The sequence below is a fragment of the Solanum tuberosum genome, unplaced genomic scaffold (genome assembly GCF_000226075.1).
Source record: "Solanum tuberosum cultivar DM 1-3 516 R44 unplaced genomic scaffold, SolTub_3.0 scf00287, whole genome shotgun sequence".
In the NCBI taxonomy this organism is placed as follows: domain Eukaryota; kingdom Viridiplantae; phylum Streptophyta; class Magnoliopsida; order Solanales; family Solanaceae; genus Solanum; species Solanum tuberosum.
Genome location: NW_006239211.1, coordinates 26,551 through 39,774, shown reverse-complemented (window position 1 = coordinate 39,774; position 13,224 = coordinate 26,551). Strand labels below are relative to the sequence as shown.

Genomic DNA, 13,224 nt, shown 5'->3' with positions numbered 1-13,224 from the left:
ATAATTAACTCACCCGGTTGCTACCATATTGCCCTACACCTTAAAGACTCCAATTTCGTCCAAATTTGGACTAGGTTGGGAAAATCCAATTACTACGAAAAAGTTTTCCGGCCCCAAATTCTTTTCCCATTGGCTTTTCCATAACGACGAAAATCAGGTCATTACATCGAAAGAGTAACATATATTATTTGTAAATAACGTAAAAAATACTACACGTTATAAATAATTAACAATTTAAAATATTTTAAAAAAATACCTAACTCTTCAAATTTCATCAATATTACATAGATTGAAAAATAAACAATAATATATATTGGGTCCGTGCTGACACGGGCACCAATATCTAGTATTAATATAATATGATATAATAAGTTATAGAAAAATATGAAGTTGACTATTTAAGTATAACTTTAGCATATCTAAAATACTAGACAAACGTTGCCCGTGCGCGCACGGGCCCAATATATATGACGCCAACAATAGTTCGAAAATACTTGTAAGGAAACAGCTAAAAAAATCAGAACAAAGTAGTTGTTGAAGAACATTTCATGGTAAACGACTACACACATTCTATATGCATTGCGCTTATGATTGCACAGTTTATATATGTATTTACATATTTACAAAAGGTGATATTGCAAAATGTGAAATAGCAAATGCAGAGTCTATATTTACATATTTATAGAAGTTGATATCCCTAAAGGTGAAATAGTAAAGCATCCCATTACTACTTTGGTGGTAGTCATCTTGATTTTCTTAATTATCGTTGCAACTTTGTGATGCATGATTGACAAAATAGATGTTGAGATTTCCTGTTGGAATAGGAGAAAACGTCTTAGCAATGGATGTAGAGTACAGTAGCAATATTATAATAGCAATAGTGTGGGACTGGATGTGCTATGTACCTTTTTAAAGGGTTGGACATCATTCTTCAACCCAACTTTTTAAAAAAACTGGTGCAAAGGACCCAAGGTAATAGCTAAAATTTCTGGTAAAACATATTAGATGAATAAATGATGGAGAAAAGAAAGTACACATCTATAAACAAACAAATGAGAGGAATAAATTATATGAGGAAAGAAAGTACACATTTATAAACATAATACACACTAATATATTAGATAGAGGCCCTGACTCTATCCAAACAGAACATAATACATGAAGACCGCCATTAACATAAATCACAAATTTGAATGATCCAAATTGAAAGAGGGCCAAGCAGAAAGGTCCGGAACCATGTTCTAGTAAATGGATGAAAATTTTGAAATTAAGAGTTAAGGAGGGGATGAAAGAAAAACTGCACACATGAACGACCCATGTATGATTGACTCAGAATTAATAAATATCAATACCAATATCAATAATGGAGTCATTTGAGGGATTTACACAAGAGCTTTGAGGCTATCCAAAAGGGTTTTCCTTTGGGAAACTCCATCTGTACAAAAAATCAACAAAGACCTTGAGGTAATTATAATTTTTTTTAAATCAACTACTAATAGTCAAGAACACACATTGTAGTCTAGGATATGGCAATCCGCAAAAAAATAATACAACAAACTTGAGGATTCCGAACAATAGAAGCAACAGGAAAGGGTAACATATTGATACTTAATTTTCTTTGAGTAATCATAATAGAAAAAGAGTTGCAAAGCAAACTAAAGTAATGAAACCTAATAGCGGAGAAGAATTCCATTAATAATTGTCTGTTTTGATCCCTTGGGACAACTCGATGAATTTAGTAGATCATTTTAGGAGGCTCCATATCTACAAACTAATAACAGCTTATCTCATAAAAATGAAACAAATTTGACGCAATAAGCTTGCAAAAAGTGGCAACATAAAACACTCAAGAAAGCAGTATATCAGAATTTAGAGTGTCTTAAATGATTGAATGTGATAAGAGAAAGTATAATTGGCTCAAGAGAGAAGAATGGAGTTTAGAACTCCAACAAGTAAAAATCAGACTAAATGAGTAATCAGAAAAATACTAAGTATGCATGAATAAATTGGGGTGGAAATACTAACAAATACTCATTACCAACAGTCTTGTACAGTGATGAGCAAAGAATAAAGAAAATTGTACATTCGACAGAGAAAAAAATGAAGAAACTGACTAGAATTGCAGGGCAAACAGAAATAAAGATGATGATAGAGAAATTTCCAGATGCTTTGTTGCGGTGAAACACATAAAACCAATGGGCAAGTGACTAATAGTCTCTTACTGTAAAAAGGAAACTCAAGTTAAGGAGAAAACATAGCCATCATCAAGTTGTAATTCAGAGACCTAACATATACTTTAACACGTGTGAACGAAGCACTTCAGAAATCTACAAATTCGATAAGAGCTAAAAATAGAGTGAAAATATTTTTTCCCTACCATCCTCTTTCCACCAAATGATAGAAGAGAGCAAAGATAAATGCTCGAACTCTTATTTCCACTTCGATCCCTGCAAAAAAATATTTTATTTCTCTCGACATTCAATAACTTGCCAAAAAAGCTTTAATAAAACAACAATACAGGTACACACATGCAAAAGTTAAATTAGAACGATAAAAGAACACACTGCAATGCAGCATTATGCAGAAACACACAATAAGCAATTACATTTTGTTTTAATGTGTGACCATCTCACCTAATTAAAGCCTATGCTGTCAGAGAGAGACATTTAATTACTTAATTATGCTTCAAAACATCAGTCATCTGCGGACCTTTTTCATGGTCCAAGTTCATGGAAATTATTTTTTGATAATAATGGGTGACGGGGAGACTGGAATCCATGACCTCTTGTCTACTTCGATACCATGATGTAGCGTGTGATCATCTCATCTAAAGCTTAAGTTGTTAGAGAGAACACATATTTAATTACTTAGTTATGTTTCCACGCATTTGAAATTCCAAACATTGATTGAAGACAAATTGACTAAGAGTACTGAATGCAAACATTAAGATATGCGGTTCTTTAGGCAATTTATAGGCATGAAATTTAGCTTGATAATATTTTTTTATTTTTTTTTTATGACAAGGGAAACCCGCAGCCGCTACCCTTTTGGGTGCGCACAGGGTAAAACCCCCGCTCCTATGCAATAGCTCTCAAACCACATAGGAGAGGTAACCCGCACTAGGCAAGCCTGGTGCGACGAGCTCGACCCAGAAGGCAAATCCCCTGCTTTCGCTGGCAAGGGGTTTCGAACTTGAGACCTCCAACATGGAAGTCCCAAGCTCAAACCACTGGGCCACCCCGAAGGGAGATTGTTAATATTTTAGAAGAGTGATTCTCTTCTAATCCCACAACATACAGATTCCTTGCTAGTTACTCTCCTCTCTAGATTTCAAGGGTTGCTCTTAGTTTTGCTAGTCTTTTTCATCTGAGTACTGAAATTTTTGGCAAATTTGTAAGTTTAATTTTGCCCTAATTTTGATTCTCTTTGAATTTTGACCAACATAAAAATGAAAACTTTGTAAACCTATATAATAAAACTTCAAATACATAAATAGGAACCCTATCTTCTTTTTCTCCTTTGCTTACTGCAGCTCTTTTCACCCGTATATTCGTATTCTTCATTAACATCAAAACTTCGTACACCCATTCAACGAAATACGAAAAACTGAAGAAAAAAATATGAAACTTTAGCATCCATTCAACCAAATAACATAACAGTGAAAAAAATAACAAACAAATACCTTAGAATTGCAGCAACGTGTGAGTGTGAGAAAGTTGAAGATGAAGAAAGCTTTGAGCTTTGGTAGATTGAATGGATTTTGATAAAAGGGACGGAAGTGGGCATGGAGGACACCTATGACCCACGTGTAATGAAGTGGAATCAGGGAAATAAATATAATATGACAAAAATACCCTTATTTAATATGATGACTGGAAACAGACATGTTGATACCCAATTCCACTCGCACTTCTACTATAGTAGAAATTTTAACATACTCAAAGGTCAAGGCATTATTTTATTAAATTGGATGTGAATGAAAAATAACAAGAAATGCTAAAATTTTGATTGAGAATGGAACAATTATATATTTCATTAGTTTTTTTTTTTCTGTACCATATTTCATTCGTTTTAATTTGTTCATACTTCTTTTTTTAGTATGCTTTTAGGAAAATGTCTAATTTTTTTTGTTTTTGACAACTTTTAAATTCAAACTTTCCGGACATGCTTAAGATCACAAGATATTTTGATATATTTGACGTATCTTTAATTTATGCCTTTATGACCACATGATTCAAAAATTTGATTTAATTTCTTAAATTCTATATTAAATTAAAATAATATAAACAAATTGAAACGTAGAGAGAGTATTGATTTAAATTTATTTATTTTTCACTTCAATGTTTATCTAAAATTATATTTTTGAGCATAATAATTATAATTATGTAAGTTAATTAGGCAAAAAACAAAATAAAATTTGTGTTGACTAGGGAATTACTATTATCATCTTAGTGGGTGCCCTCTCCCCTTTCCATAGTTGGACTGGCGACTCCAAAAGATCTGTAAGCAGTTACTGATTTTCTTCTCTCTGGGTTTTGTTGGTCCCTTTATGCTTTCCCCTTCGCTCAAGTTATATACAAATACAGTGTAAAGTCTTCGAAAGATAGCAAAATTTGGGGATTTTTGTAACATTTTTTACTTATTTTGATTTCATTGAGTTTTGACCATGAACTATATGGGACATTCTTTTGGTTAAATTAACTGACAATTTAAAGGAGTTTTTTGGGTGACATGTTGTATACTTACACTGGTAAATTGGAAATTCTTGTTTGTTAAATGATTGACAAAGTTATCATAAGGAATCTTTTGCAAATATGTGCATAAAGTTTGGGTTTGTTTCAAATTTGGAACTTCCATTGTTGTTTAAAACTTTATGGATGAGTTTGTGGGGAGACAACTGATTGTTGTTAGTACTTTTTTTTTTTAATTGTTAGTACTCTTTAGTATCATTATGCATTTTTTCTTTTCGCAATGCCTTGTTTCTTCCTGCAATTTAACTACTATTTTGTATTTGGTATGTTTCTGTATTATTGGGTTGATATGTGGTGCATGGACTTCTCATATTTCAATTGCAGGATAAGTAGCAAATATTTGTAATAACTGTACGGAAGTGTAGTTAATCACAAGCTGCATGTCATCTTGACTAGACTCATGGCCCTTGATTCACAGGCATGGCTTGAGGAACATCCTAACAATATGATAATGCAAAATTCAGAAGGCTTTTGTTCATGTAATATTGGGACATTTGGTTCTGGTTTTGCCACTCACTTATGCTGAGAAGACATCACAGGACTTTGTAGTGTTTGCCGCTTTTGTGCATGAAAGTAAATAAGGGTAGCATGAGTGAGGGCCACTCTTCACAAGGCAATAGGGCTAGGAAGACAGAGAGCCAAAGAGTGCACTACCATAAGGATGCCATGCCAGGGAGTGAGCTGTGGACTGATGGACTTATTTGTGCTTTTGAGTTTGTTAGAGGAGACAAGAAATTTGGACCAAAATCTTCTACCAAAGGTTTACCACCTGATGAAATAGATAATGAAATAGTTAAAAGGCCAGCACGTGCTTATAGATTGGCTGAGGCTCCTGTTCAAAGAACCAACGGGAACAGTTTGCTGGATTCTACCTCTCTTGTTGAGTTGAGAGAACATGAGATTTCTCCTGCAGATGGCAAGATGGATAACCAAAGCTCTCCTGGACAGAAGCTTTATAATTTGGAAAAAATTGGAGGGAGCCATTGGAGGCCTATTGGTTGGGCTAGGATTTCTGAACTTATCCAAACTGTTCAAGCAGATTTTGGATGGTCCACCCAGCAGTTTGATCTCATTGATGATGAAGATGATCTCACTGTTGCAGATTTAGCCGCTCCCTACTGGGAGCGACCAGCTGGGCCTATTTGGTGGTGCCATGTGACTGCTGGTCATCCTTCTGTAGATGCATGGCTCAGTAATGCCCCGTGGTTACATCCCGCAATTAGTGTTGCCTTAAGAGATGAAGGTCGGCTAATAAGTGAAAAGATGAAACACCTCTTGTATGAGGTAATCTTCTAAGCTTACTGTGTTAGATTTATTTTTGTTGATATCTTCACATTCTTGACAAGATTGACCTTTAGTAGTTTATTTTTTTCTTAACATGTGACAATATGCTTACATATATGTTCATGCTTTGTGTATGACACGTAGAGGTCTTCCTCTTTGAAATCAATGCAAGAGACATGGTAATTATTTGTAATATCCAAAATTTTGTATTCTGTATCTTGGACCATTGGTTATAGGAGAGTGATAAGTTCTGTTGCCATAAAACATTTTTGTTGCTATTGCAGATGAACTAATCTTTCTTAATGACTAGTGGATTTCATTTGACAATTGTATATACTGATAAGAAAGTCAGTAATTTGATTGTCCAACATATGTCACTTGGTGGCTAGGAAAATTGATCTTCCCAACAATACTCTGACATTTATTCTTCTTATAGAGAATGATGATCCCAAGATATTATATCATTTGGTTGTTGATGATAGGATGGTGTTTCATTGATCTATGCTAAATCTGGCACCAATTTTATATCCAAGGCAATCATAATGTTATCTGTGGTAAATTAATAATCTTTGAAATGCGATTAAGGTGAATGATTATGTACTTTGATAAGTATACTGTTTGCATCTTCATTTCATACTCGATATTGAAAACTGACTACTCCCCGTCCCAATTTATGTGAAGGTGTCTGATTGGGCACAAAGCTTAAGAACGGAAGAAATATTTTTTGAAACTTGTGGTCTAAACCAAGGCACATATGTTTATGTGGCTTCAAACCATCTCGTTAAGGGTAAAGTGAAAAGTTAAAGTTAAATTGTTACTAAATATAGAAAAATGACATTTTTTATAGGACTGACTAAAAAGAAAAGAGCGTCATATAAATTGTGATGGAGGGAGTATTACATATGGATTTTCTCAACCATTCAGTTGTGACTATTGTAATTAGTGATTGAGTTAACATGTATGTTTCTAACCATATTGGATATTATTTTATTAACTAACTTCCCGTGACATTCCTTTTCAATTGTTGAAGTGTGTGACCATCTCACACCCCCCTCACGTGCAGGCCTGATTCTTTTTCATGGGCCAAGCACGTGGAATTCTTTTTACTTTGGGTGGCGGTGAGATTCGATCAAAGGGCCTCTGCCTGCTCTGATACCTAGTTAAAGTATGTGACCATCTCATCTAAAAGTTTAAGTTGTTAGAGAGGGACACTTTTTATTATTTAATTATATTCTCAGTACGCCCTCTCACGCGCGGGCCTGATTCTTTTTTCAAGGCCAAGCACGTAATAAAATTAATTTAACAGTTTTAGTTTTAACTATTGGATTTGCATTAAGTAATATACCTAATAGAATTCAAAATTTCTTTTCTGCTTCATGCCTCTTCTTCTTGTCATTGTGAACTGAGGATGTAAAGAGATAATAATCTTTTTTCTGAAAACTGGATGTAAAGAGATAATAATCTCATTTGTATCAGTGACAACTGATAGCCTAATATCATAATATAAAAAGCTAAAATGAAAAGGATTGCTTCTTTCTGCTTTCAGAGATGAAGTCATATTGCCATTTTAACACAGGTTGGATTTTATTAGGTCCCAGTAAGGGTGGCGGAAGGGCTGTTATTTGAGCTGTTGGGCCAATCTGCTGGTGATCCATATATTGACGAAGATGACATCCCTGTTGTAATTCGTTCTTGGCAAGCACAGAACTTTTTAGTTACGGTTTTGCACGTGAAAGGATCAGCAGAAAACCTCAATGTTTTGGGTATCACAGAAGTCCAGGTCATCCTTTCTATAGATGCTAAACATTTCCCTTGCTCACGACTTTATATGTTGGTGCAATTGGTCATTTATGCTTGTTCAATTTTACATCCTTCTTATCTCAACTTGACTCTTCTGGTTTGTGGTTGCAGAAGTAGTTTGGATCTAACTCTAAACATTTTTGGCTACTTATATCTGTTGCTTTCTTCATTATAGGAACAACTTCTTGCTGGTGGCTATAATGCACCACGGACAGTACATGAAGTCATTGCGCATTTAGCTAGCCGCCTTGCTAGATGGGATGACAGGTAAGAGAACTGCTCTCTGATGCGAAATAGTTGAACCATCTGGCCTTAAAGAACCAGTGGTTGCAGAAAAAAGTTGAAGCCTAACTTCTCCAGATGCTTTTCTGCATTGTCCCAGCGACCAGTTTCAAAATAGTCTTGTGTAGGAAGAAACTCATCAGAATTCTTAATGTATCAAGTATGCCTTTCACTTGTGGGCTGTGGCCCTTCCACTTGAGTCTGCGAAAGATCTCTGTCTGAGCCGATTCAATTTAGAGGGCAACTTCAGAAAACCTTGAAATGTGATGGTGCAAGATTCACCTTACAAATTTTGTTATCTTCTGCACCCTCTGTTTCAATTTATGTGGCGGTGTTCGGATTCCAAAAGTAAAAAATGAGTATGTAAATTTTATTTTTAAAAACTTAAAGATTCTATGTCCAATTCATGGTCAAAATTAAGAAGTTCGATTCTCGAAATCTAAATTGTGACACATAAATTGGGATGAAGGAAGTAATAATTATGAGACTAGAATTATCATATTGCATGCCACAGTGAGAAACTTTCATTCATGTAAGGTCGGACGAGAAGTTTTTAACTCTAATAGGAGAAGTAATTGCTAGGTTCTTGTCACTATATGGCGTGTCATAAATGCAGTTAGCACCTTCAAGCTCATGAAACTAGAACTTGTTTGGTTGCACTCTGTTAAACATATAATGAAGTATAAAAAAAGGATATAATTAAGTAAATAAAAGAGTGTTCTTTCTGACATCTTAAACTTTTAGATGAGATAGTCCCACTTCAACATACTCCTTTTAAGGTCCAATGGATATACTTGATTTCAGCTAACTTGACAATTTTATTTGCACTCCTGGTTATTACTTTTATTACTTCAGAAGTTCATATTCAATTAACATTCTGTCTTCCTTCTGCTCTCTATTATGAAGAGAAGAGGAGCTTCTTCTGCTAGTAGCCACCTATTTTCTCTTGCCCCTTAGCCCTTAGACAAAAGCGGACCAATTTCCACCACCTTCACCTGAGCAGCATCATTATGTGGCATTGTTACAACCTTGTAAGACCGCTTCATTTCATTTTTGTCATAACTGCCAATATTCCGTTGGGAAGTTTGCTCCAGTTCATTGGACTTCGCCAAAGGGTACACTTTGTTGCATTTGTCAGCCTGAGGACACTAAAAAGTGCCATTTCAATCAATCTGGATGGATCTATCGCTGTTGTCTGCTTCACGTGTTACTCTTCGAACTCATAGTGGGCACTGAAGTGTTCAGTACCTGAAACTTTTCTTGGGGATGTGGGAGGAGTTCTAAGTGATGGGCGACACTGATGTTGGTCACTTTCAATGCATGTTTTACAAACTCTTGAATGATTAACTGCTCTATAAGGGTTCTAAGCATCAGAATGAAGAAACACCTTGACACCATAAAGTGGTTAATCCTAAATCTGTCCTTTTTTGTGCTTATGCATGTGAAGATTGTTTCGGAAATTGATATTTGGTGCAGCAGATGAAGTGGAATTGAAGTTTGTTAACAGGTTCAGGAATCTCATCTCATATTTTAGCTTCCTGGAAGTAATTGCTCTTTCATGTAGCATAATCTGTTATAAATAAATCTTCTTTGCTTATAATAGGAGGAACAAGGAAGATCTGAGTCTCTTAGTAATAATTCTCAACCAGGAAATCAGAAGATTATCAAGACAGGTCTATCTTGCTCCTTGAGTAAATTTTAATTTTTCAAATCTTTTCTATATCAAATAGAGTGTATCAATCATAACTTAATTGCATATTTTATTGGTCATTTCTTGGTAAATACGCAATGAACTTTGAAGCATGCTCTTTGCTTGCATCATGAAAATTTCTCTCGAGTTAGAAATATGACCTACTCTAGAATTTGATCTTGTTGTAGGTAAATCACCTATTATGACAGTGTTGGACTTGTAACTCAGTTGTATTCCCTTTAGAAGATAATATAAGAAGAGAAATGTGTCATCATAAGAAATCATCAAACAAAAGAGGAATTTCTGAACAATTTTTTTTAGTAAATTAACTTGAAGTAAATAGGGCCATTTATCCTTGTCTTTTTCATGTTTTATTGAGTGTTCAAGTCATACAAGCTGGTGTGTTCTTGAATGACACTGCTTATATGGTGTAAACACAGGTTATCAGAGTGAAATGGTCTCTTCATGCTAGGGAAGAGATTATTTTTGAACTTCAGCAGCATTTGAGAGGAAATACAACTAGAATTCTCCTTGAAGGAATAAGAAAGAGTACGAGGGAAATGATTGAAGAGCAAGAAGCAGTTCGTGGACGCTTATTTACTATTCAAGATGTCATGCAGAGCAATCTCCGTGCATGGTTGCAGGTTTGTTTGATGTTCTATAGACTAGGAGGGTTCAACTTCATTCTAATACCAGATGATCAAACTTCATTTCACTAAAGACCCTTTCATAAGAGTTCTGTCAAAAATCTAATGTAATCTTTTGGCCCATCATTCCAATTTCTAGGATAAGAGCCTCAGAGTTTCTCATAATTTGGCTGTCTTTGGTGGATGTGGCCTTGTTCTTACAATCATCACCGGTCTTTTTGGAATCAATGTGGACGGGATCCCTGGAGCTCAAAACACACCATATGCGTTCAGTTTATTCTCAGTCCTCCTTGTCGTCCTAGGTGTCGTGCTTATTGCTGTTGGGTTGCTATACCTTGGTTTAAAAAGGCCTATCAATGAAGAACAGGTCGAAATTAGGAAACTTGAATTGCAGGAGCTGGTCAACATGTTCCAACATGAGGCTGAGACGCATGCACAGGTTCATAAGCATCTCTCTCGGCATAACTTGCCCCCAACAGCTGGTGATAAGTTCATTGAAGATGCAAATTATGTTCTTATGTAATGACTTCAACTGCACTTGGAGCCATTCATTAGTAGGATAATCAAGACATCAATGGTCAACGACTGCAAATGTTCAACTTTATTGGTGCCCATTTAATTGTAAAATATCTTTCAATCTCTTCTTGTAAATCATGATGGAATATCACTTAGCAGTTTTCTCTGCTACACTCTACTAAGTCTTTTCTGGCGCTTTTTTCTGTCACGCCTCGACCCTGGGCTTAGGTGAGATTGGCATTTGATGTCTTATCTTGCTAGGGCGAACCAACTAGCATAACATGATATAGAAAAGTAAGCGGAAAGTGATGAGAAGAGTTCAAACTATAATGTAAAGCCTTCAAAAAGAAATCCATTAATACGAGTATTTAAAGAAAACTTCTCATAAAATAAAAGTTTGAGTTGAATGATACAGTGACAGGAAGACCAAAGAAATATTTCATCACTTCCTTGAAACTTCTAGACTCGTCTATCCGTGAAATCTTTAACATGACTGAATAAATTATTTATAGGGACAAGCCCTCCACCATAACCATACATTAAATCAATTGAACAGACTAATTATGCTCCAAGAACAAATGGAACCCATTGGTATCTAAAATGTAGACCATCTTGAATATCAAAGTCTCTTATCATCTTTCATAAATCATTAACTTTTGTTGAGGAGTTTCTCAAATAACCAACATAACACTATTTGAGCTCATTAGTTCCCATCAATGTCTGATTTGCAAGCCACCATATACATTGCTAGGGCATAACATGACATGTGGATCCATAATATTCCCTTCACCATGAACACATAGAGGAGTAGTCCGACCTAGCTGTATGATCCTTAACCTATGTTGACATGTAATTTCAAATATTTATTATCTGAAATCACGACTTCTCGATTAATAATAATCCTCAATAAATATAACAAGTGCTCAAAATCAACATTAGCTAGAATGCTCGTAAGGCATAGTTACCTCATAAGATCATAAATCATAGATAGCTCGGGCGCTCATTGTCACGCCCCAAACTCGAGGGGCGCAACTGGCTCCTAATGCCAAAACTCAGGCCAGAGCTGACCCTGCTGAACCATTTGCTACTAGTGCATGGCAGCCACACGCAATCAAGAAATCAAACAAGTATATCTCGGCTTAAAACTAAGTCATCGGCCGGCAAGACCCCTGCCAACTGATCTATAAAAGAAACAGCTACACCTAGGAGATCATATAAATAAATAGCCAACTAGCACAGAAGTCCTGATTGGGCCGTCGAGGCCACCATGATATCTATACCAAACCTAAAAGCAGGTATATATCAATACAATACATCAAACAGCTCACAAGCTTCCGCAAACCAACAACATAGGCCAGCATGGCTATGAGGCCACCATGATATCTATACCAAAACTAAAAGCAGGTATATATCAATACAATACATCAAACAGCTCACAAGCTTCAGCAAACCAACAACATAGGCCAGTATGGCCATAATGTAGCTATACACCCCACACACTAGTCTGCAAGCCTCTAAGAGTAGTAAAGATTGGTGGGACAGGGCCCCAGCCTACCCATAAAGATATATACAACAAAAGGTAACAAACCTCCCAACTCTGGCAGCTACGGAGAAAAAGGGCTAGCCAACCGAATAAAAGTAAATCCTGTTGCTGAGGAGGTCTACTCAGTCGTCTGTCAGGACCTGCATGCATGAATGCAGGCCCCCCAAGGCCATGGGGCGTCAGTACAAAATAATGTACAGAGTATGAAGGGTAATAGACTATGATGAGGTATCCTGATATACTGGAATAATCCAATAAAGAAATCAAGGATAAGATAAGTGTACTGACCTGCTCCTAAATCTAAACTTATCAAAAATAATAAAACAACAACCTAACCAATCCCCCATAAGCTCGCCAGGTACAACAACACACAAGACCACCTACTCAGGCCCCCATAAGACCGGAAGGTGCCAATCAGCCTATATACCCCTATCAGTAGTCCCTTATCCCCGTAGGAAGTCACATAGCCCTCTTAGGCATTAATATAGCCTCGTAGGTAGCACATAGCTCTCTTATGCATCAACGTAGCTTATAGACAACTCATAGCCCTTTTAGGCAACAACATGGCCCTGTAGGAAGCACATAACCTTCTTAGGCGTCAATATAGCCCTGTAGGCAACTCATAGCCCTTCTAGGCACAATATAGCCCCGTAGGCAACTCATAGCCCCGTTAAGCATCCATATAGCGCTGTAGGCAGAACATAGCCCTTC

The 13,224-nt window shown here is 36.1% G+C and overlaps 1 protein-coding gene and 1 long non-coding RNA gene across 5 annotated transcripts; one reads left to right on the top strand and one right to left on the bottom strand.

The window, feature by feature from the left end:
• Positions 1–544: 544 nt before the first annotated feature.
• Positions 545–3,792, bottom strand: LOC107062955 (uncharacterized). 2 transcript variants are annotated; one of them, XR_001474982.1, is made up of 5 exons: positions 3,683–3,792; positions 2,378–2,447; positions 1,353–2,221; positions 906–988; positions 545–812 (listed from the first exon to the last, which is right to left on the bottom strand). It is a non-coding gene; the product is annotated as an uncharacterized lncRNA (long non-coding RNA). The 2 variants fall into 2 exon arrangements; XR_001474981.1 differs by having other exon boundaries at positions 906–2,221.
• Positions 3,793–4,418: 626 nt separating this feature from the next.
• LOC102604234 (uncharacterized) lies at positions 4,419–11,165 on the top strand. 3 transcript variants are annotated; one of them, XM_006359027.2, is made up of 8 exons: positions 4,419–4,502; positions 5,170–6,035; positions 7,627–7,815; positions 8,011–8,102; positions 9,565–9,624; positions 9,721–9,790; positions 10,248–10,451; positions 10,594–11,165. In XM_006359027.2, the coding sequence occupies exons 2-8, from the start codon at positions 5,319–5,321 to the stop codon at positions 10,975–10,977; spliced, it is 1,716 nt and encodes a 571-aa protein (XP_006359089.1). In that variant the 5' UTR covers positions 4,419–4,502; positions 5,170–5,318; the 3' UTR covers positions 10,978–11,165. The 3 variants fall into 3 exon arrangements, with proteins under 3 accessions (XP_006359089.1, XP_006359088.1, XP_006359090.1); XM_006359026.2 differs by having other exon boundaries at positions 5,076–6,035; XM_006359028.2 differs by lacking the exon at positions 4,419–4,502 and adding an exon at positions 4,503–4,587.
• Positions 11,166–13,224: the final 2,059 nt, after the last annotated feature.

Coding starts and splice junctions, on each gene's coding strand:
- LOC102604234 (XM_006359027.2), top strand. CDS start 5,319: ATGAAAGTAAATAAGGGTAGCATGAGTGAGGGCCACTCTTCACAAGGC. Junction 6,036..7,626: donor TGAAACACCTCTTGTATGAG/GTAATCTTCTAA, acceptor GGATTTTATTAG/GTCCCAGTAAGGGTGGCGGA. Junction 8,103..9,564: donor CTTGCTAGATGGGATGACAG/GTAAGAGAACTG, acceptor ATGCATGTGAAG/ATTGTTTCGGAAATTGATAT.